Genomic DNA, 27,840 nt, shown 5'->3' with positions numbered 1-27,840 from the left:
CCGGAATGTTCGGTATTATGATAACTTTCCTACGAATATATTGGTTATTTGGAAATAAAAAATACTGCAAAAATAAGCAAAAAATGCAAAGTCATCTTCATACAGGCCATGAAGGCCCTGGGAGGACCATCCGTAACCTCGGCACTTGGCGGGAGTAGAGTGGTTAGATGTACGCCCGGCCGTTCTTACTCCCAGGAATTATTCTGGTACTCATTTTTGGTGTAAGCTGAGTGAGCCTCAGAGCCATGTACTTCCTGACGGAGAATCGCTCTCACGTCCTTTCGGGTGGACAAAACACGCCTTTACTATGCAGTAATGAATGCGTATTTCTACAGCCTGGAAATGTTTTTCTGTGACTTAAACATTTCAGGAGAAGAAATCAAACCTAGACGCCTGACTTGCAGCACCAAAATAAAATAGTTGCAAATATTACCTGAGAAATTCTAGAGCCAGAATATTACTCAGTCACGTGGAATATGTCACCATTTCGGAGCGTGTTGCGTCCCATATTGCCCTTTGAGAGTAATCTAGAGAGAGAGGATGAGGTAGATGGTGAATCGCAGTTGAGGGATGGTTTGCGAAACCCAAAGCTGAGAATTTCAGCGTTAAATGAGCGAATCACCATGGAAGATCATCAACAATGGATGCTGATATCTTAAATGTGTGCATTAAACCGTCAGTACAGAACTTACGACTCAATTGTTAACGTAAACCCCGAAAACTACCCGAAGTACTGTTCAAGGACATTTGTTAGTACTTGGGCTCCACGAAACAAAGGAAAAGCTCTGTTCACTAGTATGCCTTTCCAATAACCTCCTCAAACACAATGGAATGGAGCCGATATTGAAATGAATGGTGACTGAAGATAAAATACATGGCGTGTGAACGATAATGTTGTCTGTTGTCTGGAAATAATACCAAAGTAGAATATTCATGCAAGCAAGGTGTGTATCTGACCACGCCATTCCCTCACGAATTGAATTATCAAATCGTTTGTGCACTCCAGCCAGCTCGAAAACTTACAGCAAAACAATCACTGGACTAGTGATCTAGTGAACTGTAGGTGTGTAGTTTCTCCATGAGAATACGAGGTACCACGTGTCGTTGGCCACCCTTGGAGAGTTATGCGAGATTAGATGTAATTTTTCTTACATCGATCGTTTTCAGAGGTATTCTACTTTTTTTGCTATTTGCTTTACGTCGCACCGACAGAGATATGTCTTATGGCGACGATGTGATAGGAGAGGCCTAGGAATTGGGAGGAAGCGGCCGTGGCCTTAATTAATGCACAGTCCCGGTATTTGCCTGGTGTGAAAATGGGAAACCACGGAAAACCATCTTCAGGGCTGCCGGCAGTGGGACTCGAACCCACTATCTCCCGATTACTGGATACTGGCCGCACTTAAGCGACTGCAGCTATCGGGCTCGGTAGGTATTATATCCAACTACTCCGTGGGGTAGAGTCATGTTCATCAGAAAGAAGCTGATGTCTTCGATATCTCCTATTTATGAATCATATGATCAGCAGTGATTCAGTTTTCTGCCTTAACTTAGTATGAGTTAAGAATATGATTTTTAAATATATGATTTGTGATAATGAAACTTCGGCCATAAAGTTTTGAATCAATCGGTGTGATAGAAAGTCATGGCAGCAGCATAAAATTCACTTCACAGTTTCCTACTAAATGTTTTATTCTATTGAGAGATTTAAGCTCTCTGCTTCCCCGAACGCAGCACAGATAATTCTCCTGATGTAAATAAGTTAATTCCACCAAGCGCACAGTCCATACGCACAGGAAGGTGAATATGTTAAGGTAATTAAAAGGGCAATTCTCCAGCAGTCAGATTGCTAGTGCTTGAGTTACTTGGGCAATACGTTCATAGTTGTGTGTATTGTAATCATTGCTTTGGTGGTGTTCGCACAACATCATTGGGAAGGATCAAAGTTTCTAGGGACTGCGTCTGAGTGGCTGGCAACAGTCAACCGTCTGAATTCGAATCCCTAAAACCTGGCAGCTGAACTCTCTCTATCGACTCTTGCTGCTTTTCATATTCCAATTATTCTGATTGCGCAATATAAGTACTGAGAATATTTTGTTCAAAAATACATGTCCAAAATATAAGCAATATCGTTAAATAACTTAGTATTTATTGAGAAAATGATCATTTCTGATATATTTTTTGACTGAAATTTAAAGGAACCGATTTGTTTGATGTACAAGATTTTCCCCTAGAAAATAAGCCCGTGATTTAGTACAAGCATCCACCTCTGAGAGCTAATGAATGCACGTGTGATTCTCCGAATGTAAGCGAGGATGTGTCAAAATTGAAGCTGAATATATGAGAAGAAAAGTGTCCGTAGCTAGGTTTGGAATAGTCTGCATTACCAGATCGGATAATAAATCTTGAACTAGTCATTCAACAGCATCAGGCATAAAGTTTGCTCTTTCTCGAAGTTTCCTGTGGATGGTTTATCTTTTGATTCGAACAATGCACATATTTTGAAGAATTTTATAAACGAACACGAGCGTTAGCTTTTCGAGCTGCTGATGATATCTCAGGAATTATAAATGGGATAATTATGTTGTTGCCTTAATTTATACACTAAGCAAAATTTTAGATATTTAGTAGAGTGATTTCACGAGTAAGTGACGTTCATTCCAGGTGTTCTATAGGTTTTCAATCATCTATACAATGCTTTCAATTGTCCAATGTTAACCCGCATGTCTCTCATTGTGCGTGGTGGTAAAATCTATCACATATAACTGAGGAAGACCCTGTCGTTTCCGTGACTAATAATACTGCTAACACCCATGTCATTTACTGACGTACGGAAGATGATGGTGGTATCATTGAGAGGGATGTTCTTGAACTGTGACAACTCTCGCACCAGCAGCCCGTCTTCTTTCTTTCAGGGCCTCCAAGTGACCTGAAGGAATGACGGATGTTCATCAGAACGTGCGACGTGTGGTCGGGACCGTATGCCATACCGTTGACAATAGGAGAAGGAATGGAGCCTGTAGTAAGGACTTGAACCTCGCACGACCACAAGAAACGTTCGACCTCACTTGCAAGGTGTGTCTTTTGCTCTCTATTCTCAGTCATATCTCAGGCTTAACCTTGCCACCCTGTTTGGTGAGTACTTGACCAGGAAGCCTCGAATATATTAGGTTTGCTCTTTCACTTCTTTTCCCAAACGTTATTATCCAACTTTCACACCTGCACCTGTGGTCCAATCGCATATCTGAATGCAAACAAAGAAGTCATTATTTACATCAATATTTGTATTATGCCTCATTATGTCCATTCCTAAAATATGCTACTATCTGATGCTAGTCTTAGCAAACATTTTAACCATCACGTGATGAATTTACCGAGAAAGTTGGTGAATATCGCCAATTTTGTGTGTCTCTTGACAAGTGGGCAGGGAATACAGTCATTTCTGTTATCACGCGATTCCTCTTTCAAGGGATCCTTGGAGAGAATTGGAACACAATACGTTCTGTGAGCAGTCACCATCCTACATCGCATGGTTAATACTGTAGCGAAAGCCTTAGATCTCTTAAATCAAGGTATTATGTCCCCAATTTGGTGTTCTCTTCATCTAGATAGCAATGTGTGCTTTAAAGGGAACGAGGGCTCAGCTAAAATTAGAAAAAGTTTTCCAGTAAATTCCACGAAATTAGTCACAATAGTTTAAAAGTTTAAACAATATTTTAAAATGAATTATTGCGTTATACAAACAATAGAACGAACGCCGGAGGAACAATATTTTTCCACGCGCATACCTTGAGCATTTACTGATAATCGACATAAGACTATTAGTTTCCTACTGGCTCCAAGGAAATATGAGAGTTCCAAACCTTGAACTGTAGGATACATTTCCAAATGTAGTAATTTCTGCTTCTGCATGAACGAAAATTTTCGAGATGTACATGAAATGACTGTATTTATTCGTGCTGATCATGCGGTGGTTTAAAACGTCTCCTGCATTTTAGTTATTGATTTTATAATTTACATGTGAGGGGATGGCTATGTCTATCACAGTACAGTCCGATCCTAATTTTCCAGAGGAAGGGTGTATGATTATATTCCAATTCACATGAAGCAACCCAGCAAACACTGCCGAATGTTGACGTGATATCCGACGAGAAATATTCCAATTCAAAATAGAATATAAATTATGATTCTCCAAACTGTCACGTTACTTCGTCATGTCTGTTAGTTACGACTCTGCGCTAAGCATGTGTAGACCGGAGTGGTTCCCCTTCGGTGACGTCATGAAGTGGCCATTCTCTCCACGCTTTAGTGGTTGGGCGCATGAACTGGGATACGTGACACAAGATTTCCAGTCTTTGCCCTCACTACTTTGATTTGCTATAAAAACAGCGAGTGATAAAAGAAAATGTTTACGAAGTACCAAGCTACTCTGGACACTCTATTTTCATTAACATTTTACTACAACTGTTATTGGGAATTTTTTTGAATCAGACTTTTGGCCGGCCAAACTATTTCCATGGTGTACGACAAGAAAATGATCTCTTATTTAGCTCTCATTTTCTTGTTTTCTTAAACATTTTCCCATTGCTGACTTTTCAGTTTTCACTGAACTGGGATTAGTCCTTTTAATTCCATTTCTTTCACTCGTTATGTTTAATAGATGACTTAATAAATACTTCTCGGCTTCACTGGAAACAATATCTGTTATAAAGATGTCTGGCACTTCCATCAAACCAGTTTTATTCTTGCGAATTGTCACCCTGTGCTCTTATAATTAACGCTATCACCATACTTAAGAAACCACGTCCCCTTTGTTAACTCCGTCTGCTCTAAAACGGTATCCTTTGTGAACTGTACATGTAATATTCAACCTTGAAGCTTTACAGTTGTACGTGAAATCCGAACCACAGGGGAAAGGCTTTTCATTTAAAACATCTCAAATGTATTGGGCGGGATTAAACCGCGGCCACATTGGTGGGAAGGCAGTGAAGGTACCACTCAGCTACCAACCCCCTCCTCTCCCGCTCTAAGTGTCTTTCCGTTTAGTTCGTGTGAGTTTGAAATCGACATTAACAAGGTTATCTGTATTAAAGAATAAAAGTGGAGAGAGTACTATAATTTGGAGGAGAGAGAGACCCAGTCCTTTCACCTGCGTCACCTTTACTGAACGAGGAAAGGGATCCTCCCCCTCCCCTTTTGCCACCTGACCATCGCAAATCTGAAATCTACACGCCTGTGCGCTCAAAAGCCTCATATTCATTCTCTCGGTAAGCGTGCTCAACAGAAAACAAACGTTTCCCCTGTAAACGATCATGGACCTACGTATAAGATGAGAAACTTTCCTTAGGTCTGTGCTTTCTTCCTGTAAATTACAATAATACTTGGCTTGACTGATCCTGTATTCTATGAATTTTGTTGTACTTGGTGCTAGTTAATAAATGTTACAGATTTGGATCATACTCTCTTACATGTATCTACGCTGTGTGCTGTTCTAACTTTTCCTCGAGGGAGTGTGGGAAACTCCGGAGAAAAGCCACACTCAATATCAGCGCTTAAGCCAAACCTCAGATCTCTGAGCTGTGCGGTTTATCATTTCTATAGTAAGATGCGAGCTAAATTATCAAATATACATATCAAGCCACTTCAAGATACATGTTGCCTTGTATCCTTTCGACGCTGTCACTTCGGCTGTATATTAGGGAACTGCAGTGATACGCCATGTCCATCAGCTGGCATTACCAATATTTTGTTCTGCAGCCCAACAAAAGTGCGAGATCGTAGTGAAGCTGATATTTCTCTGCTATTATCCCGTATGGTACTAATGCACTGTAAGCACTGTAAAGCTGCTATTATTGTTTCTGTGTGCTACACACCCTGCACTGCAGTACGGTCGGAATAAAGTCGTTTCAGTCATTCGCCATGTATTCCACGGACATGCTACTTATCTATGGCGAATCGAGATAGAATTCGTTCCAGGCACTTCGCCTATATCAAGAAAGGTATCCGCACAGGCGACATCCGACTGCAAAGGCTTCCCGCAGTGTCGAAAGGCGTTTGCAAACAGCAGGGGTACGTCAGAAGACACAATCTGTCCGAGAGAATACCGTAACCTCTAGTGAGAATGAGGAGACTTCTGGGCACAACTCGCAATAACCCGCACAGGTGTAGGTCAGCTATTGCACAACAGATGAACATCAAGCAGACTCCCATACTAAGAATACTGATGGCGTTAAATATCATCCCTATCATCTACAGCTAAATCAGGAGCTCCGCGGGTGAGATTTTGAAACTCGAATGAATGTCTGTCTGTCAGTGGCTGTTAGGAAATGTGAAAAAATGATGCAGCATTCCTGTCGAAAATCCGGATGAACCGCGATCCTACAATAATGGTACCGTCAACCGCCACAACGATTCACTATTGGAATGCTGGCCATCTCCACTAGGTGCGACAGGCAGCCTGTCGTGTGCAATGGGGAAATGGTGTGGAATCTTGGGGTGATCGCCTTATTGGACCGTGTTTCTTTTAGCATCATTTAATAGGCGCACGCTACCTACACAGTCTAGGCCATTAACTCCCACTTCTGCTGGAGGATGTGCCACATGGAGAAAGTTTAACGATGTGGTTTAAACAGGATGGAGCTACACTATATTGAACGTTAGCCGTCTGTAACCATTTGAATGAGACAAATCCAAGAAAAAAAGGGGTAGGAAGAGGAGAACTGTCTTTTGGCCCACCATGTCACAGGATTTAACGCCATTAGACTTCTTTCTCTGATGGCATTCTAAACAAGCAGTTTACACCCAGGAGCGAGAAAATCCCGAGCGCCTTCGACAACTCATCGCCGAAACCTGCAAATCAATAACACCGATTATGTTGTAGCGCACTAGAATATCCATTCAGCGGCGTGCCCAGATGTGCATAAACTAAGCAGGTCATCACTTCGAACACTTGATGGTGCAATTAACCAATGTTAGTGCAGTTTTGTTCTCCGTCAACAACCTATCCCGTCTTCGTCCGATCTTGGTGGTATATCGGCACTCAATACGGCCACATACACTTTCATTCACTGAACATGCGCATAAAAGGTATTTCACGTACATTAAGACACGGTAATAATTAAATAAATCAAAAATAAAAGTGTGTCCCTACACTGCACTCGAACCTTTCACATGTAAGACTGGCACACCGTAGCGACACAATGTGTGTAGACTAGAGCTCATGTCATTCTTTTGACACGACTGCAGGGTACATTTTGTGCTTCACAGACGTTTGATTTACATGTCAGATCATTTAGAGAGCGCACTCGTGGTTTATGTTATACTCCCTAATTCTGTCATTATTTTATTTATTATTTAATCAATTTCCTGTCCAGGTTTGGTTTCTTCCTCGGACTCAGCAATGGATCCCACCTCTACCCTATCAAGGGCAGTGTCCTTTGGTCGGGGATACAACTGGGGAGGAAGACCGGTACCTCGTCCAGGCGACCTCACCTGCTATGCTGAACCGGGGACTTGTGGGGGATAGGGATATTGGAAGAGATAGGTAAGGAAGAGGGAAGGAGGCGGCCGTGGCCTAAGTTATGAACCATCCCAGCATTTGCCTGGAGGAGAAGGGGGAAACAATGGAAGAACCACTTCGAGGATGACTGAGGTGGGAATCGAAACCCTCTACTCAGTTGACCTTCCGAGGCAGAGTGGACTCTACTCCGTTCCAGTCCTCATACCACTTTTCAAATTTTACGGCAGAGCCGGGAATCGAACGCGGTCCACCGGGATGGCAGCTAATCACATTAACCACTACACCATAGAGGTGGACCCTAATACTGAGAAAACGGGAGGGTTTCAACAGCTGAAATTGGCACCAGTTACATATTGTTACGTCTTCTTTACAAGAAAAATACAATGAACGTCTCAAGACCACGACTTTTGTACGTTTAAAAAAAGAAATATCAGCGAAGTTATTGTATAATCACCATGATACAGCTATATCTATCAGCATGATCCGAAATCCGTAAATACCGGGCGAGTTGGCTGTGCGGTTAGGAGCGCGCAGATGTGAGCTCCGGGAGATAGTGCGTTCGAACGCCACTGTCGGCAGCCTTGAAGATGGTTTACCATCGTTTCCCATTTGACACCAGGCAAATGCTGGGGCTGTACCTTAATTAAGGACGCGGCCGCTGCCTTTCCACTCCTAGGCCTTTCCTACCCCATCGTCGCCATAAGACCTATCTGTGTCGGTGAGACGTAAAGCCAATTGTAGAAATACGTAAACGTAGTTAGTGGGACGTAAAGCAAATAACATATATACAGTTGCTATCGGCTTGATGTCAAATTCCGTACATCCTAGCTTCTGTTGCTTTCCACAGATATATTGAGAAAACGAGAACGTTTGAGAGACTTAAACTGGAACCAGACATGAGTTGCAAGAAGAATGCAATGATGACCATCATACTTGAACTATTTAGTGAAAAATGCTACCTTTCCGTGACATGAATGAATCTTTTTTTTTCCATTCGAGGGTATGAAAACTCATTATCTCCATTGGTAAGCATAGCTCGCCTGGTGGCCTTGACTTTTAAGACGTGCAGGATAAATGATCGGACACCGTGGCTAGCCGGTTCGAGTCCCATTGATCGAAAAATAATTTCTTTTCTTTCTTAATCTGTTTACCATCCAGGGTTGGCTTTTCCCTCGGACCCAGCGAGGGATCCCACCTCCACTGCGTCAAGGGCAGTGTCCTGGAGCTTCAGACTCTGGGTCGTGGGATACAACTGGGGAGGATGACCAGTACTTGATCCAGGCGCCCTCACCTGCTATGCTGAATAGGGGCCTTCTGGCGGGATGGGAAGATTGGAAGGGATAGACAAGGAAGAAGGAAGAAAGCGGCCGTGGCCTTAATTTAGGTACCATCCCGGCATTTGCTGGAGGAGAAGTGGGAAACCACGGAAAACCACTTCCAGGATGGCTGAGGTGGGAATCGAACCCACCTCTACTCAGTTGACCTCCCGAGGCTGAGTGGACCCATTTCCAGCCCTCGTACCATTTTTAAAATTTCGTGATAGAGCCGGGAATCGAACTCGGACCTCCAGGGGTGGCAGCTAATCACACTAACCACTACACCACAGAGGCGGACCCGAAAAAAGTATTTACCATTAGAATGTTGGCCGGCAGGGTAGGAGAGGTGGTGGTGTATATTTTCCAATCACTATATTGACTCACTGAGTGCCAAAAGCATGGATTGATTGATTGATTGATTGATTGATTGATTGATTGATTGATTGATTGATTGATTGATTGATTGATTGATTGATTGATTGATTGATTGATTGATTGATTGATTGATTGATTGATTGATTGAGGTGATCTGCTCGAGAAGATGCATGGATGTGTTCAAACAGTTGTTATTTTACTCATTATTAAAGCTCTAAAATGTATAAGAGAAGATGAAAATGAGGAGTCAGTCACTGAAGAAGAAGAAAAATGAATAATGGAAACACTGAACTCTTCCTTAATACTTATGGCTGCAGTGTGGGGTTCAACGCTGCCAGTGTAAAGTTACAGTCTGAGGAAATGGATGTTGGTACAGTAGTAAGCTTGCCTTCCAGAATGAAATGAAATTGTCATTTAATATTTATAGAAGTTTTGGTGAGAAGAATATTCAAAACATTAAACAAGTATTATAAAAAGAGGAAAATAGACCCGAAGTAGTTAAGACGTGCAATAGATTCTTCGATGAGGTGTCTAAATTTGATTCAGTACCATGAAATGAAAATAATAATGATCTAAATTGTATCCTACAGAGTAGTAGTAGTAGTAGTATTTATTCATTCATCATGTCGTTTACATATTTACAGGACTCTGTTTTATATATACATAACTCTTCTAATAACATTATTACTTGAGAAATATTAATCTTATAACTAAACCACATATATTACAGAAGTAGTAGGACATATTATCAACATATTAATACTTAAAATAAATTGAACTACTAACTATCTCTTGCACACATTAAATAAATTATTATTATTATTATTATTATTATTATTATTATTATTATTATTATTATTATTATACAAAATCACACCAACCTCATCAGAGTCGAGTAGGTATCAGTAAAATACCACGTAAGGTGAAACCTTGTGTGTGGTAATTTAAATATTAATTACATAGTGAGAAATATATTTTAAATGATGCCTGAAATACGAGTATGCGTATGAGTGAATGACGGATATGATCAACAGCACATGGTGGAGCATTGAATAGAAATTGGATATGGTGACGTGATATTCTCATTTAGTTATTTCTTCCATAACAGTTTTATTATCCCTGACAAAGGATTTAAGACACTTCAGACTCATTTTCTGACCTAATAAAGTAGTTTGTAAAGAACTGGGAAGGACATTAAAGAATTTTGGAATGAAGTACAAGAAATTGCGCTTTGTTATGCTAAGTTTGGGTTTGTATAACATACAACGGTGGTTCATCTTACTGCGTGTTGAATATTCATGTTTAATGTTCTCAATTATATTTTTGTTTTTGTTAATATATTTGTATATTTCAAGGGCATAGAGCTGTTTTACATTAAATATATTTGCTTCAGCATATAATTGACTACTTGGGTATAATCTTCCTTTCTGGTACATTATTCGTAATATAAGGTTTTGAACAACCTGTATTTTATTGATTACATTTTTGTAGGCTCCTCCCCATGCCAAAATTCCGTAGCTAAGAATAGACTGAACTAAAGCGTAATAAACCTCTCTAAACAATTTTATACTGGATATGTATTTTAAATTATGAAATATATAAACAGTTCTTCTGATTTTCTTTCTTAAATCGGTAATGTGACTTTTCCATTTCATGTTCGAATCAATTAATAATCCCAAATACTTAACATTATTTACTTTATAAATTTTGTAGCAGTTACAATTAAATTTACAGTTGATGTTGTGTACAATTAATTCATTAAAATCGTTTCGTGTATCTGTTACAGAAAAATTCATAAATTTTGTCTTTTTAATGTTTAGAAATAATTCATTATTATCTAACCATGCTTTAACTTTAAGCAGTGCTCGAGTTGCTCTCTGTCTGACGAGATTCCAGCTATCACCCTCAACATAAATGACTGTATCATCTGCATATGTTACGACGTGCGTATGTTCGGAATTTGCTATTGTTTTCTCTAGATCGTTAATAAATAGAATAAACAATAAAGGACCTAATACTGTGCCTTGTGGGACACCCTTTATTATCCTCATTGGTGTGCTTAGATGTTGATTAATTTTGACATACTGTACTCGATCTGTCAAATAACTCTCAAGCAAATCCAGCACATTACCCCTAAAGCCGTATTTTTCCAATTTCTGGAGGAGCAAGCGGTGTGACACACTATCGAATGCCTTTTCAAGGTCGAGAAATATCCCTGTGGAGAGCAGAGAAGAATTAAGATTTTCGTATATTCTATTTGTTAAGGCGGATATAGCATCAGTCGTTCCGAGATTTTTAATGAATCCAAACTGTCTGGGCGAAAGTATTTGGTGTTTTTCTAAAAATTGGTAAATATTGTTCTTTAAGCATTTCTCGAATATTTTTGATATTGTTGTAGTTATCGAAATGGGTCTGTAATTTCTAATGTCATAAATATTTCCAGACTTGTGAAGAGGTTTTACTATTGTTGTTTTAAGCTGTTTTGGAAAGTAACCTAAGGTGAAGGAATCATTGATAATATTCAGCAACGGTTCCTTTAATGACTCTATATTTTCTTTAATAATTCGAGCCGAAATATTGTCTATTCCTACAGCTTTGTTTTCATGTACTTCACTCAAACATCTCTTCAGATCGTATTCTGTTACCGGTGCAAGGAAGCAAGTATGAGGGTTGCGAGCGATATTTAATGTGGGGTCGGAAATCTGTCTGTGATGCTTTGCTTTCTCAGTGGTTTCGTTAATGAAATAATTGTTAAATTTGTTAGAGATATTTATGTCATCTTTCCAGATTTCACCTTTATATCTGATTTCCTTGATCTCTTCTTTTCTAACTGACCTTTGTGTTATTTCATTGACTATGCCCCAGACCTTACCCCGGTTATTTGAATTGCGATTGATCAGATTCCTATAGTACTCAGTTTTCGTTTTCATAATTAGATCATTTAGTTTGTTCCTATATTTCCTGTACTGTTCTTTAATTTCCAAGTTATCCTTATTTTTTAAATATTGTTGATAAAGTCGGTCTCTTGTGTGAATAGATTTTACCAAACCGTAAGAAATCCATTCTGTTCTTTTGACTTCCTTTGATTTCAATTTAACAGTGGACAGGCTCATACAGCTTTTAATTGTATTCACGAATTTATCAAGTTTGATATCTAAATCACTGCTGTTTAAGATGTCTCCCCAATTTATTTTACTTAAATGATTTTTAAGCTCAAAATGATCTATTTTAAAACAGTTACGTCGAAAATTTGGTATATTATTAGGGACCGAGGCATTTTGAATGTTGAGACTTACTATTATAGGATAATGATCTGAAATTTTACTTTGAGAGATGATAGACAGAATGTCGTCATTTCTCAACCTACTTTTAATCAAAGCATGATCAATACAGGATTTACTTGTACCAGATACTCTAGTAGGATTGTTTATTAAGGACTGAAAATTTCTTTCTTGTACCATGTTGAGATATTCGTCACAGTCGTGTTCATTTAAAAGGTCTATATTTGTGTCCCCTATTATCAGTTCGGTTTCAACATGGCATCTATCTTGGATATAATGATCTAACGCACTGAGAAACCGCTGTTTGTGATATTCATGTGACCGATATACTCCTGTAATAGCTACTTTCTTGTTGTCATAGTTAATTACTACTCTGAGAAATTTAAAGTCATCGTACTCAATAATTTCCATTTCGTGCTCCAAACCATTTTTTACCATTAATACAACACCATGGACTATATGGACTATATTGGAAAAAGAAGAAATCCTTTATATCAAACTACTCAGGAACTGATCTGATGAAATTCACAAATCAACTGACAAACCAGAACAGACTTACCCATCAAATATCGGAGAAACATTTATAACAGAATGCATCTATCTGATATCCTTTCTCTTAGAAGAAGGAAAAAATAACCCATCATTGCCACTTCTAAACAAAATTCAGGTAGCAAGAAACCTCCAGGACTTATATTCCATTGTGTATATAGCTTTGAAAATCTACTTACCTACTCCCGCTACTCACTGTCAGCTGAAAGGAATTTCTCAGCACTTATGAGGGTCAAACACTATTTACGTTTTTGTCAAACCCAAAAACGCTTGTTGCATCTTGCAGTGTTTGCCACTAAAATTGCAAAGTGTAAAGTAAGACTGAAAATGTAGACCAATTTGTTAAAGAAAAAGCAGACGTAATTGTTTCGTCAGCTGATTATTATTATTATTATTATTATTATTATTATTATTATTATTATTATTATTATTATTATTTAGTGGAATTAATGTTTGGTATTTTATCTTGGAGACATTCTACTGCATTGCTTTATTCATTATGTAGAAATAATACCAGATACAATTTTGGCTCCACGAACCTGCTACGCTGGCGTAGCAGGGGGAGAGGTGATACTCCCACGTGGCGCGTCCCAGGTGGCGAATAGGGGAGTCCTAACCGGCTTGCCGGCGGACTTGAGGGAAATAAAATACCTCTCGCGGACCAAACACACTACCCCCTGCGGGTGGGGGACGCACATGTAGAATACACCCGCGGTATCCCCTGCCTGTCATAAGAGGCGACTACAAGGGGCGACCAAAGGATGCTGGTATTAGAACCATGAAACTACTATTGATTAGTACCATCACGCGAGGAACACCATGGGTCGCCTTTACTTACGAGTAGTACCACTATATTTGGTACACAATAGGTTTGTGATTAGTAGAAGCAGAGAGTGGTTCCCCTGTGGGTTTCCAGTACCCGTGCGTCGTACCCATGTGAGCGACACCGTGGGTCTGCGTTGCTTGTGATTAGTACCCCCTATGTGAGGAACACCACGGGGACCGTGGGACCGGCACCCGTGCCTAGTACACCGAGGTGAGGAAACTCATCGGTTTGCGTTGGCTATGAGTGGTGCCATTGTGTGAGAAACACCATAGGTCTGCGTTACCTGTACGAAGTACAATACTTGTGATTAGTACCATCTTGTGTGGAACACTGCGAGTCTTCGCTACTTTTGATTAGTACCCCAACATGACAAATAGCATGGTTCTACTTTACTCGCGACATGTACCATTCTGTGGGTTCTTAGACGTGGATTTTGCACCCTTTCGACATCAAGCATCCTCGATTCAGGATTCTGGTTTATGAGTGGTCCCTTGGTCAGTAATAAATTATATATGATCCTTTTTTGAGTTGAATCCACTAATTGTTTTGTTTGCTCGTTTGTTGTTGTTTTTGCTACATGTCCATCCATTCCTTCTTCATGACGATTTTTTTTCTTTTGGTCAGTTTATGATTTTGAATTTTTTGTTGTAATTTCATTTCGTACCATTAGGGGCCGATGACCTCAATGTTAGGCCCCTTTAAACAACAAGCATTATCATCATCACAATTTTGGCTTATCAAGGTGAAGGAACGAGGGGGCGCAAAATTATTTGGGCCTAGAGGCGCTGTAGTAGTTAAATTCGGTCCTGGATATAATACACTTTAAAATGTAAACAATACATTTATAATAGAAACGTATTTAAATTAATCTTCCTATTTAGACCTATACTGAAATTATTCTTGCACTAGTTTGCATTGGATATCAGAACTTAATTATTATTTCTGAGATGCATGGCCATACAATAGACGAGCGTAACACACGAGAACGGTGGTCCGGCCCCGCGGTGTAGGGGGCAACGCGTCCGCTTGTCACCCGGTGGCACCGGGCGCGATTCCCGGCCGGGTCAGGGGTTTTTAATTGTAAATGATCAATAACCCTGGCCTGGGGATTGGGTGTTTGTACCGTCCTTAACGTTTCTTTCCTCACATTCAACACTCCACACTTCCGCAATTCTACTTACACACAGGTTCCTATCATATGATGAAAGTAGTGGCAAAAGATCTACAGAGGTCGACACCACGAACAATTATATATTTTTTTAAACGCAAGGAAAAGACGCATCATTTTACAAGAGCAAAAATATGCAGAATTGGTTATTACAAATCTAAATATTTTTCTGTAAAATATTATTGCACTATTTGCCCGAGCGGTGTTGCCGCGCCTTAACACGCTACGGCTATGAACCAAGTCCTGCCTTCGGGAGGCGAGTGTGTTTGAAACCCGCCGTCGTCTGACCTGAGAATGATTTTCTGTAGTTTCCCTATTTTCACTTCCGGGCAAATTCCGAGACAGTTGCTATTCATGGACCACAGCTGATTCCTTCAACCTCCTTAGCCTATTTTGTTTACCATCATTCATGTACTCTTTATTAGCTCCTCAACTGAGATTGGCGACAGGCAAGGCATCCGGCCGTAAAAAGCATGCCATATAATTTCAACTCACTTCATCCTCAATCCTGCATCAGGAAACGGGACTAAGGGGTAGACGTTCATATTATTAAATAATTTAAATAGAAGAAGTAGATTAATCACCATAGAAACACGCATCCCTCCATAGTGTTGGTGGCAGGAAAGGCATCTGGCCTAACCCATATGTGCGACATAGTTCGCACACAGGTGGGGGACAACGCGGTACGAAAAGAAGAATAAATAGAAGACGTAGATAACTCAGTAAGACGCTGTAGTTACCGGGCAAGTTGGCCGTGCTGTTAGGGGCGCGCAACTGTGAGCTCGCATCCGGGAGATAGTGGGTTCGAACCCCACTGTCAGAAGCTCTGAAGATGGTTTTCCGTGGTTTCACACCAGGCAAATGCTGGGGCTGTACCTTAATTAAGGCAACGGCCGCTTCCTTCCCATTCCTAGGCCTTTCCTGTTCCATCGTCGCCATAAGACCTATATGTGTCGGTGCGACGTGAAGCAAATAGCAAAGAGAAAAAGACACTGTAGTTTGTACTGCATTACACCAGAGAAACTTTCTCTCTATCTATCCATGTTTCACGTTGCTCATTATACTTGTTACGTGGTAATGCGACTGTCTGATCTCTTGAAGCCCCTTCAGTAGTTCTTGGTGAGCAACCACCCGGACTGCGGGCACATGAAGATCACTGCTACTATTGTCCCTTCCGTCTGATGCCTCAGGGAATTTTCTGGAAGGCGAAACTAGAACACTCTTATTCTGGCCGTACCTCGCAGATACTAGAACTTCATAACCAGGTATATAAAATCAGGCTCGCCTCGAAGAGTGGTTTTTTTAGTGTTCTGCGTTGAGTAGTCAGTTAGGAGTCGTGAGCAGAGTTCAGTGTGTGTGTAGTGGTCACGTGAGTCGATGCGCAAGTTCGCTCCCGCGACCCCACAAGTGCCCGGCTCCATGGCTAAATGGTTAGCGTGCTAGCCTTTGGTCACAGGGGTCCCGGGTTCGATTCCCGGCAGGTTTGGGAATTTTCACCATAATTGGTTATTTCCGCTGGCACGAGGGCTGGGTGTATGTGTCGTCTTTATCATCATTTCGTCTTCATCACGACGCGCGGGTCGCCTACGGGCTTCAAATCGAAAGATCCGCATCTGGCGAGCCGAACTTGTCCTCGGACACTCCAGGCGCTAAAAGCCATACGCCATTTCATTTCATTTACCCCACAAGTGTGGGACAATGCGGTAGGAAAGGAAGAATAATTAGAAGACGTACATAACTCAGTAAGACACTGTGGTGGAACCAAGAGTACAACCATCTTACGTTCGAACCTGACTACATAGAACTGCTGTGTGTGTGTGTTGCAAAGTCAAAGTGAAAGGTGAAACATGTCATTAAAATGACTGGTGATGGCCCGTTTCAGGTAAAAAGTTTTTTTAAAATATATGGCTTTACGTCGCTCCTGCACAGATAGGTCTTACGGCGACGAAGTGATAGGAAAGGATTAGGGGTAGGAAGGAAGCGACCGTGGCCTCTATTAAGGTACAGTCCCAACATTTGTCTGGTGTGGAAATGGGAAACCACGAAAAACCATCTTCAGAGCTGCCAACAGTGGGGTTTGAACCCATTACCTTCCGAATGCAAGCTCACAGCTGGGCGCCCCTAACCACACGCCCAACTCGCTAGGTCCAGGTAATGTACTTCCATTCATTGTCGATTATAATTGTGTATTTGTGTGCTGGTTTGGGTCATCAGTTCTTTACGATTTCTTCTTTAATATCAGTTATCTAGATCATGTATTCAAGCTGACGAATCTGTAAAATCTGATTATTGCTAGGTTTTTAATTATGTGAGTATAATTTTTTTTTGCTAGGGGCTTTACGTCGCACCGACACAGATAGGTCTTATGGCGACGATGGGAGAGGAAAGGCCTAGGAGTTGGAAGGAAGCGGCCGTGGCCTTAATTAAGGTAAAGCTCCAGCATTTGCCTGGTGTGAAAATGGGAAACCACGGAAAACCATTTTCAGGGCTGCCGATAGTGGGATTCGAACATACTATCTCCCGGATGCAAGCTCACAGCCGCGCGCCTCTACACGCACGGCCAACTCGCCCGGTTGAGTATAATTTACAGTAATTCTTATTTTAATAGAAAGAGAGCATAACTTTTATAGTAGTCAGTGTGTGTGTGTGTCTCTCACGGCAAGTAACAGTTCAATATAAGGCTGTCATAAATAATCAACCCTGCCTTAAAAATATAGTTATTTCTCTTAAAGAGGATTTGCGAGATGTTTTCCTGGGTAATGTGGTGATGTGATGGTAATATTCCTATTTATATGGGAGTTCTATAAAAGCCTCCGTGGCTCAGGTGGCAGCGCGCCGGCCTCTCACGGCTGGATACCGTGGTTCAAATCCCGGTCACTCCATGTGAGATTTGTGCTGGACAAAGCGGAGGCGTGACAGGTTTTTCTCCGGGTACTCCGATTTTCTCTGTCATCGTTCATTCCAGCAACACTCTCCATCAACATTTCATCTGTCAGTCATTTATCATTGCCCAGAGGAGTGCGACAGGCTGCGGCAGCCGACAGATTTCCTATCCTTGCCGCTAGATAAGGGCTTCATTCATTCCATTCCTGACCCGGTCGAATGACTGGAAACAGGCTGTGCATTTTCATGGGCGTTCTATAAAGGCCTCTACACACGACCCAATCTGCTGGGCCCGATCTGCAGGCTACTTGGCGCGGTAAATCGGGGGCTGCTCTACACACGACCCAATCTGCTGGGCCCGATCTGCAGGCTACTTGGCGCGGTAAATCGGGGGCTGCTCTACACACGACCCAATCTGCTGGGCCCGATCTGCAGGCAGTTGGCGTGGTAACAATCGGGTGCTGCTCTCCACACGGCACAATCTGCTGGGCCCGATCTGCAGGCTACTTGGCGCGGTAAATCGGGGGCTGCTTTACACACGACCCAATCTGCTGGGCCCGATCTGCAGGCTACTTGGCGCGGTAAATCGGGGGCTGCTCTACACACGACCCAATCTGCTGGGCCCGATCTGCAGGCAGTTGGCGTGGTAAAAATCGGGTGCTGCTCTCCACACGACACAATCTTCTGGGCCCGATCTGCAGTAGGCTGGCGATCTGCAGTTGGCTGGCTAGCTCTGGCCTGGAAACACGCATGATCATGGCTCCTTCATTTTCTAAATTTCAAAAAATAGGAAATGCATTGACTTTGTTGTCATTGAAGTCGATACGAAAGAGAAAATATTGGGCTAAAAGGTGGTCATTACAGAGAAAGAAGTTTAGTCATACAAATATTATGAAAGAACTAGAATCATTCGATTTTAGAAATTTTCTGCGAATGGATATCGACACTTTCAATGACCTGCTCTAACTGGTGGCGCCTTTAATAAAGAAACAAGACACTATAATGGGGGAAAGGGTGAGTGTTCAAGAGCGATTAATCGTGACTCTAAGATTTTTAGCTACTTGAGCGAGTTACAGAGATTTGCAATTAAGTGCAGCCGTGACACCCCAGTTTTTGCCCGGCTCCATGGATAAATGTTTAGCGTGCTGGCCTTTCGTCACAGGGGTTCGATTCCCGGCAGGGACTGGAATTTTAACCATCATTGGTTAATTTCCCTGGCACGGGGGATGGGTGTATGTGTTGTGTTCATCATCATTTCATCCTCATCACGACGCGCAGGTCGCCTACGGGAGTCAAATCAAAAGACCTGCACCAAGCGAGCCGAACCCTTCCTGGGATCTCCCGGCACTAAAAGCCATACGCCATTTCATTTGATTTTACCGCAGCTTTTGTGTAAAATCATTCCATAAACATGTTGCGGTATTTTCAATAGTCTGAAGGGGTACATGAAAGTAAGTGATTAAAATACATATTTCTTTAATGTAAGAGTATTTATTTCTGAAATTACGTATGAGTAGAAAATACGAGAAGAAACTAACCTAAAATTATAAACTAAATTAATCTAAACTATATTATTGTCTATAGTGAACTACTAATCTAACTTAATCTGTTCACTGCCCTCTGAAACACGTCACACGTGCTAGGTGGCGACGAGACAACTGATAGCTTATCGGCCGACTTCCGGAGTGTAAGTTGGGAGATTGTGTGGTCGGCCCGACCAACCACCCGACAAGAGTTTTGTCGGCCAATCTGGTCCCAACAAACCTACACACCACCCAATCTGCAGGAACCCTGCAGATCGGGCCCAGCAGATTGGGTCGTGTGTAGCGGCCTTAAGAGCCGGGCTAAGACGGTAGAACGATGCCTTCCTGGGCCCAAATCCGCGGATTTGATTGCGGCACAATTTCAGTTTCTGTACAGTAAGCTTGCTATAGGTGATGCTGAAAGTGATGGCCATCTGCAGTCATACATTACTGATGAAATTTCCATTCACAGGCATGAGTTCCACGACAATGTGCCTAAGTCTTGCTGTAATATTCCCCTGTAGCTCCTCTATAGTGTGAGGATTATTCATATGAACTTAAATTTAATTTTTACAGTTGTACCCACAAATAACAATCATACACGGTGAATGTCGTCTATGAAATTATCGGCAGTACGGGCTGTACTAGAATCTTGTTGGAAATACCCGTTGCTTCAGTTATCATCTGACTACATTTGAAAGGCGGTACACGTATGTTTGTACGGTATCTGTGTCTGTTTTCTGTATCATTGCAAAAGATGGGCCCTATATTTCGTCTTGCAGTTACAACACACCATATGCTTACTTTTTCGTCATGTAATGGAACTTCATGAATTCTCTGTGCTCCAATATTTATTGTTCTGTTAAGCTGTGTTAGCATGCAAATGACACTGCACCTAATCAGAAAAATATATTAACAGTGAATCAACAGTGCCGTCAACAAGGTTTTGTTAAACTTAATTACAGAAATTCACTCGTTTTTCATCGTCACAGGGCCGTAATTCATGCACGACAGTCACTTTATAAGGTTTCAGTTTATGAAATTTGGTAACCGCATGGACTCATGGTTTTGAAACATAAATTTCTTGCGCAACACGACGTAGAGATTTACTTCAAGAGCGTGCGAACGATGTGGCTATTTCGTCAGTTTTTCCCTTCGTCAGAGCTCGTCATTTGGACTTGGGAATTTAGCGTTTAGCGATCCCATTTTTCTTAGATTATTTACAAGAAGCCTAACTGTTAGTCTACCTGGAATTGGAGCACCAGGGAATTTCATCTGGAAGTGTCTACTCTCCTCCCTACACGAGTCGATTTTTACGTACGTGTCGTATATAAAACTGCTTTGTTCAAGCGTGAAGTTTCCAGTTGGCAATGCAATTGATTAATTTGATTACACTACGTAAGAAGAAATGTTCATGTTTATTTCATTTCGTTTATTGTATAAAGCCAACGTGCTGAGCGCGAATATGCCGTTCGTTTTTTCAAATGCTGATACTTTTTAGTAGGTATTTTAAGTTTTTGTAAAATTGTGAATTTACGACTTTTCCTTGCAATCGTAGTTGTTTGAGATGATCACTACTAGATCGCTCTAAAGTGATGTTCCAACATTACTGGTATACATTTGGAATGGTTCAATAAATCGATTTATTTCAAAATTGAACTCTATATTGTGCCTTTTTCAAGGCATGTGTGGCGGAGATCCTCTTGTGGACTCTTCCCTCGGCCGCTGCTGAAAAATAAAAATACTCACCGCACACGTAGATTCTTACCTCAGGTGTGGTGTGTCCATTGTTTCCTCGTACTAGGGCTGATGTGGGGGATGGAAAGAAATAACTACGGATCAATCTAGCTACAAATAACGTTACCCAGGTCTAATTCAAGTTAAATGAATAGAATTTAGTAACGAAAGCAAAAGGAATTAAGCAAAAATTTAAATTTAAATTTAATTGCAATAAACGGGATTAAATGAAATTAATTGACAAAAAGGAACTGGATTAAATGGGATTAACTAAAAAACAACTGGATTCACTTAAATTAAACAACCAACCAAATGGATTAATTCCAAATTAAGTAACAAAAATAGAATATTCATACTCGTCGAAAGGACGCTAATGCCATAAAGTCTTCTCCCCAAAATCCTAGCAATCTAGGCTAGACTCACAATATCATAAACTCAAGTCTCAAATTGAAATTACCACATGATCTAAAATCATTTTAAGTTAAATAACCCTTTCGTGGCCAAATTATTTAAGAAATGAATTTTTGGGAACTAAACATATTTTTGTAGTGATGGAATGTCAAAGAATGAGAGGCTATTTTTAAAAAAAGTTTTCAAACACTGGAACTGTGAAAAAAATGTGGGAACTATATATCCCAATGGCTGTGAGTATGCCTAAGTGACAAAAATGTGGGAACTATACTTCCCAATAACCACATGCAAGCACACAAAAATCAGGACATAGAATGTGAATATGTGCATTCATCTTATACCACACCGAAGTATAACCAATTTACACTGAATCCTGCTGTAACCATCATTTCAGGTAGAATAAGGGGTGTACAAAGTGAAAGCCAAACGAATAATAGATCCACAATTATATGTTGGAAAGGTAATCTGGACACATTTATTTGTCATGAAACAAGCTACTAATACATTACAATTTACTTTTCATGGAATTTCTATAACTCAGTAACATAGCAAAATAAAATAAAATAAAAATAACAAAATAATTCTGGAAATGAATAATCATGGCAATATGAAGAACTTATGTTCCTGTGTTTCACCTTTACATAAATCCTATTTATTTACCTATACTGAGACAAAAATATGATCAATCTATGTCTGAAGCACTACATAATAATTTATGATAACGTAAATAGCTTAGAATTACTAATATCCATCTTTCTGGTGCAGAAAATCACTTCACTTCCCAAAAAATGTGCGCTTCTGGCAGTCATTACACTGCACACATGTAAACAAACACGTCCACCAACCTAGAAACTGCAAATATACCCGAGAAGAATTTTTTCCTAGATTTTCTGGTGTCCACACCAGGTAGCAGCACAAATCAAATGTGGGAATCAGGTCACCCAATGGCCCAATTGCAGAAAAAAGTTAGTGGGAATTATATCACCCACTGGCCACGAAAGGGATAATTAACCAATCAAAATAATTAATCTTTAGCTGCCACGACACTAATAGTTACAGAACTTCATACTCTCAAATCATGACCTCCAGCCTGGACAAATAACTCAAATGTTACCTTGAAAATAATGTTAAACCAAATTATACCATGAACACACTGTTCTCCAGTTGAGACCTTACTTCTCTTGTCATTGTTATAAACCTTGATACACTATTATCTCCAAGTGGCTGAAAGTTGCCTATCATGGCTGTCTTTACTCTTAAATCAAATACACATCACAAATTAATTGATCAGGCATAATACAATCTATGTTTGTTCACTGTGATGGTTACTGGACAAAATATTACAAATAACAAGAAAACACCTCTGTTCTGTCATAAATCAAATGAACTCGCCTTCCACACCTAAGATTCGTTACTACTTGTTACCGTCAACCTACTTAATTCATATGTAACACATTGCATTGTTACTGGCGGCAGGTTACACCTTCTTAAATTAGATTTTGCGGCATTATTTTACACTTGCATACAATCCAGGGTCGGTTTATTTGCATGATTCAAGCCTAATTTACATAAATTGTAGTTGTGACCTTGTTGTTTATTTTTGCGGTGCCTTTAGTAGCGTAAAGAATATGCTGTGATTTATAGACAGAGAGCAACGGGTTGTCCTTGTAACTCTACAGCTATAAACAATCCTGCTCGATATTTATATTTACAAATAATACATAACACTGTGAACATAGTGTTCATTAAAAACAAAGGAAAATCAGAAACACAAACGAATCTAAACTACGCCTATAATGAATTAAACGAAATGAACTGATATCCGCGTACCTTCTACGCGAACTGGTTTTAATCACGGTTAATTAATTGAGTTATTATTACAGAATAATACAAGTCCTCACGTTACATCAAAACAAATTAAGTCAACGATTATTTAAACTCACACGGTTATGATTTTATTATTACCTTGTACAGATGCTGAGGTGCTATTGGTGGCAATCAATATAAATAATTCATTCGACTCATAACACATAAGACAAAATTTTAATCTGGAAATTAAATCATTTCCTCAACAAATCAGAAAAAGGAACTCCTATTCTATTTCTAGCTCGTTCAACGGCTTCGTGTTTTATCTCGGTCCCTTCATTGGAGTATTTATGAGTATCTCATAATCCCTGCTATATTTTGCGTATTTAAAACTTTCTTTCAATTACTTTTATCGACGTAGACCTGAGCTCCAATTCACCCGAGCTAATAACTTGATTTACTGGCACATCAAGCCTCTGCTTCTCATATATATATTTCAACGTAGATTCGAGCTCCCCTCATTTGAGCTAATAACATCATCATTTCTCATATTTCTCTCATTATTTCAACATAGACTTGCTCTAATTCACTTGAGCTAAATAACTTCACAGATTTACTTTGTCGTCCTCTTAATCATAAGACAAAATTCATTTAATATACGCGACGTAGTCCTCTAGATACAATTCTTTTACTTATTAATTATATTCAGGGTTGCCATTTCATACTCGTCATCTTTTCCATCTTTCATTTCGGACCTCTAGATCAAAATACATTTCAACATTTATGCCTCTGCATGTCAGCAATGGATCCTTACTTAAACATGTAAGATTATTCTCTATTTAAAACATGATTGGCTGTCAATAAACTTAAGCTTTCTAACTCCGATTTACATCAAAATAAAAAAAAATCTATCCGTTTACCTTCGAAATTCGGATTATTATTATTGTTATTATTATCGTTACCCACAAAATATCGTATTATTATTATGTATTCCAACATCTTAGATACATTATTGCTTGATGAACTACGCTACCTCAGCTGAATTCAATATTCCTATCAAACAAAATAAGTTTATTTTTATTATCATTATCTCCAATCGCTCAGCAATTATTGTGGACTTAACTTACCCCTGTGTTAAATTATTTATCCGATTTACATCAATTGTAAAGGGTTGTATAATTTAACAAATTAAGATTGACTTTTACTTCCTAATTATTATTATTATTATTATTATTATTATTATTATTATTATTATTATTATTATTATTATTATTATTATTATTATTATTATTATTATTATTCGTTACTCGAGCTCGGAACATTCACATTTCGATCGTTAAATCTGATTGCTCCAATCTCGACAGTGGATTATGATTATTATATAAAATTCACCATTATTATTATCAATATTAGGTTCGCGAATTCACTCCTATAATTAAACTATATTACCTTAACCTAATCGGACAACGCGTTGTTCACGTCATTTTAACTACAACAGGAATAAATACATCATATTATTTTTCTGGTGTCGGCCGCTAGCTGCAGTCCTCCGGCCTCCGCTTCATAATGCTTTACTCCATGGTTGACATAGTGGTTAACTTATAAACTACGTCGCACACACAAATTGGATCCAGTATAATTATATGGAGCACACGCAAATTGGTTAATACACACGCATTCTTCTAGCTTAAATTAAGAAACAATTCATACAGTAAAACAAATTTTACACACTCAATCTTGGATTCCCGTTTGTATTCAGAATGACAGGAACTCGCTACGTGGAATTAGCCTCCAGGTCAGCTGGTCACCTCTGCTCTTCATTTCAAAGTTCTAGCCATTGTTTGTGTAGAAGATTAGTGGTCATTCACCTAGTGCTACCGAACCAATGGGGTTCAACCTTGCCTGCATGTCTCCCTTTTATCTGCAGTTGGCTGTCAGGAAACTACCCTTGTAACTGTGCAACTGGTTAGCCGGGCTCATTACTCCACTCTAGAAACTGTTATTGTCTTTATTGAAACAACACCAGACGCTGGATTACTTCAGCGGCTTTACTGATTATAAAACTCCCTACACATTTAGTCCTTGTGAGTTCGTGAGTTTCACCTGAGCTCTCATATAAACTGATATTTATAAATCTGCAACTCCCTCTGATAAACACATTATCAAAACTTCGTCCCAGATCACGGTCTGATGCAAATATAAATTTTCCACCATCATCTCCCTGGACTGTGCAAAGTTCATCTAAGTGTTGCCGTTAATTTAAAGAGTGAATGCCGACTGATGAGAAAGTAATACTAATAGTTCAGAAACATTCTGACAGTTCTAAATACTCGGACAGTTAAACACCTACAACAGTTCGTAACATCTTAACAGTTCTATAACACTCAGATCATATTACAACTCAGCGAATATTCGCGACAACCGAAACCACTCCGGCGATTTTAAATAAACTTTGCTGGTACGCGTTCCGCAGACGGTTCGCAACCTTAGACACAATCTTGACTGAATAGTAAGTGACGAATTTAAGTGACGCCAGTGATTTCAGTTTTAGTGATGATAACAATTTGGAGCCACCGCTCCTTACTCAATTGAAATGGGATGACCTTGTTAGGGAGTTGCAACTAATCGAATCAAAGGCTCTCTTTAAGGTGTGGCAGCTTTCGTTCCAATGTCCCTTTTCTCACGGGAAAGTTTTGCTAGGATGTTAATTTTATTGGAGGCTGTTTATTAATCTTGGGTTTCCCTGGGGCGTGGTTTAAAGCAAGTTGAGAGGATGTATCTTCTGTCTGGGAGGTCTCTTTGTTGCTAACTTGTGAAATATCTCCACTAAATTTGCCGTCTGTAGTTTTCCCATATTGAAACCGATGTTTTAATTAATTTATTAATTTGGCTATTCGCCTTAAGGGTGCAATATATCGATATGTATCGATATTTTCCACAAATTGTCTTCCTGTCGTTTGTAGATGTAGATGCAGTTCTGTGGTTATAAGTAACACTGATCGTTGTCTAAAAACATGTCAACATCCAGAAGTAGTAAATTGCCAGCAGACACGTTTTGTTATGTTTATGGACAATACATTGGCTCTAAACAAGTGAAACATAAAATTGTGCCTGGTACAAAGTTCTGTGAGGCGTACCGCGCTTATTTCTGTGTGCATGTTCAAGACCAACATATAGCATGAGCTCCCCATGTCACTTGTAGCAGCTGTCGGTCTACTTTAGAGGGTTGGCTACGTGGAACAAGAACATTTATGCATTTCCCCGAATATGGCGAGAGCCTACAAATCATCACGACAACTGATTTTTTGTATGGTGGATATTACACATTACAAAAGTACTAAGAGCAGAAAAAGTATTCCATATGCTAGCATACCGTCATCTATTGCCCCACAACCACATTGTGAAGAGCTGTCAGTTACATCATCGCCAAAACAGAATAGTAGTGGAAAGGACGTAGAGACGAATTTAAGCGACGACAGTGATTTCAGTTTTAGTGATGCTATCAATTTGGAACCACAGCTCTTTACTCAGTCGAAATGGGATGACCTTGTTAGGGAGTTGCAACTAATTTAATCAAAGGCTGAACTTCTTGCATCCCGTCTGAAGCAATATAACTTGCTCCATAAATATTGCAAAATAACAAAATATAAGGTTAGGCATGGTTATTTTGCATGCTTCTACAAAATATTCGGAAATACTTGTTTTTGTTGCGATGTGGCCAACAAGAAAAGAACTCATTCCAGGTGCATGCAACGTAAGAAATGAGGCCCTTTAGCCCAGGGAGATGATTCTGTACCACCACTCCATATCAAACTTGGACTTGCTAAACAATTCATCAAAGGTTTAGATAGGAAGGACGAGGCTCTGAGCCTCATCAGACAAATGTTCCCCAAGTTATCTGAAACAAAAGTAAAAGTTGGAATTTTCACCGGACCTCATATTCATGTGATGTTCAAATCAAAGGAACTTGTACATGCAATTGCTCTTGATGAACGAAATGGTTGGGATGCTTTTAGAATGGTAGTGCAACAGTTTTTGGGCAACAATAGACGTGGGAAATATATGAAAGATAGAAAATTTGATGCCAGAGTTATCATGTACTTGGATGTAGAATGTCGGCGAAAATGCATTATTTGTTTTCTCATGTTGATTTCCTTAGGCCAAATTTAGGAGCTGTAAGGGAAGAACACGGTGAACGCTTTCACCAGGATATTCACTGCATGGAAAGAAGGTATCAGGGACGTTGGGACTGTGCTATGATGACTGTGTGTGGGGTATAGTACGAGCAGAAGGGTCAAGGAACATAAGAGGAAAAGCCGTTCTAATGTGCATTTTTAATACCACCATTATTGTATGAAGATCCAGTGTTATTCAATATTTTTGCACTTATTCCCACCAATCCTTGAGGTACTGCAAGTTAGATTTCTTCTATAGGACTCTAGATGT

General features: G+C 39.9%; 1 protein-coding gene across 2 annotated transcripts in view; it reads left to right on the top strand.

Moving 5' to 3' along the window:
* LOC136864649 (ras-related protein Rab-37) overlaps window positions 1-27,840 on the top strand; it is a 329,300-nt gene that overhangs the window by 213,481 nt on the left and 87,979 nt on the right. The window contains exon 2 of one of the 2 annotated variants that reach the window (XM_067141920.2): window positions 2,916-3,075. The exons of the other annotated variant lie outside the window; for it this stretch is intronic. Within the exon in view, the coding sequence (XP_066998021.1) occupies window positions 2,938-3,075 (138 nt within the window). The 5' untranslated portion in view covers window positions 2,916-2,937. The remainder of the gene's footprint in view (window positions 1-2,915; window positions 3,076-27,840) is intronic. 2 annotated transcript variants of the gene reach the window in all.

Source organism: Anabrus simplex, chromosome 2 (assembly GCF_040414725.1).
Source record: "Anabrus simplex isolate iqAnaSimp1 chromosome 2, ASM4041472v1, whole genome shotgun sequence".
NCBI lineage: Eukaryota > Metazoa > Arthropoda > Insecta > Orthoptera > Tettigoniidae > Anabrus > Anabrus simplex.
This window is presented reverse-complemented; position numbering and strand designations above follow the sequence as displayed.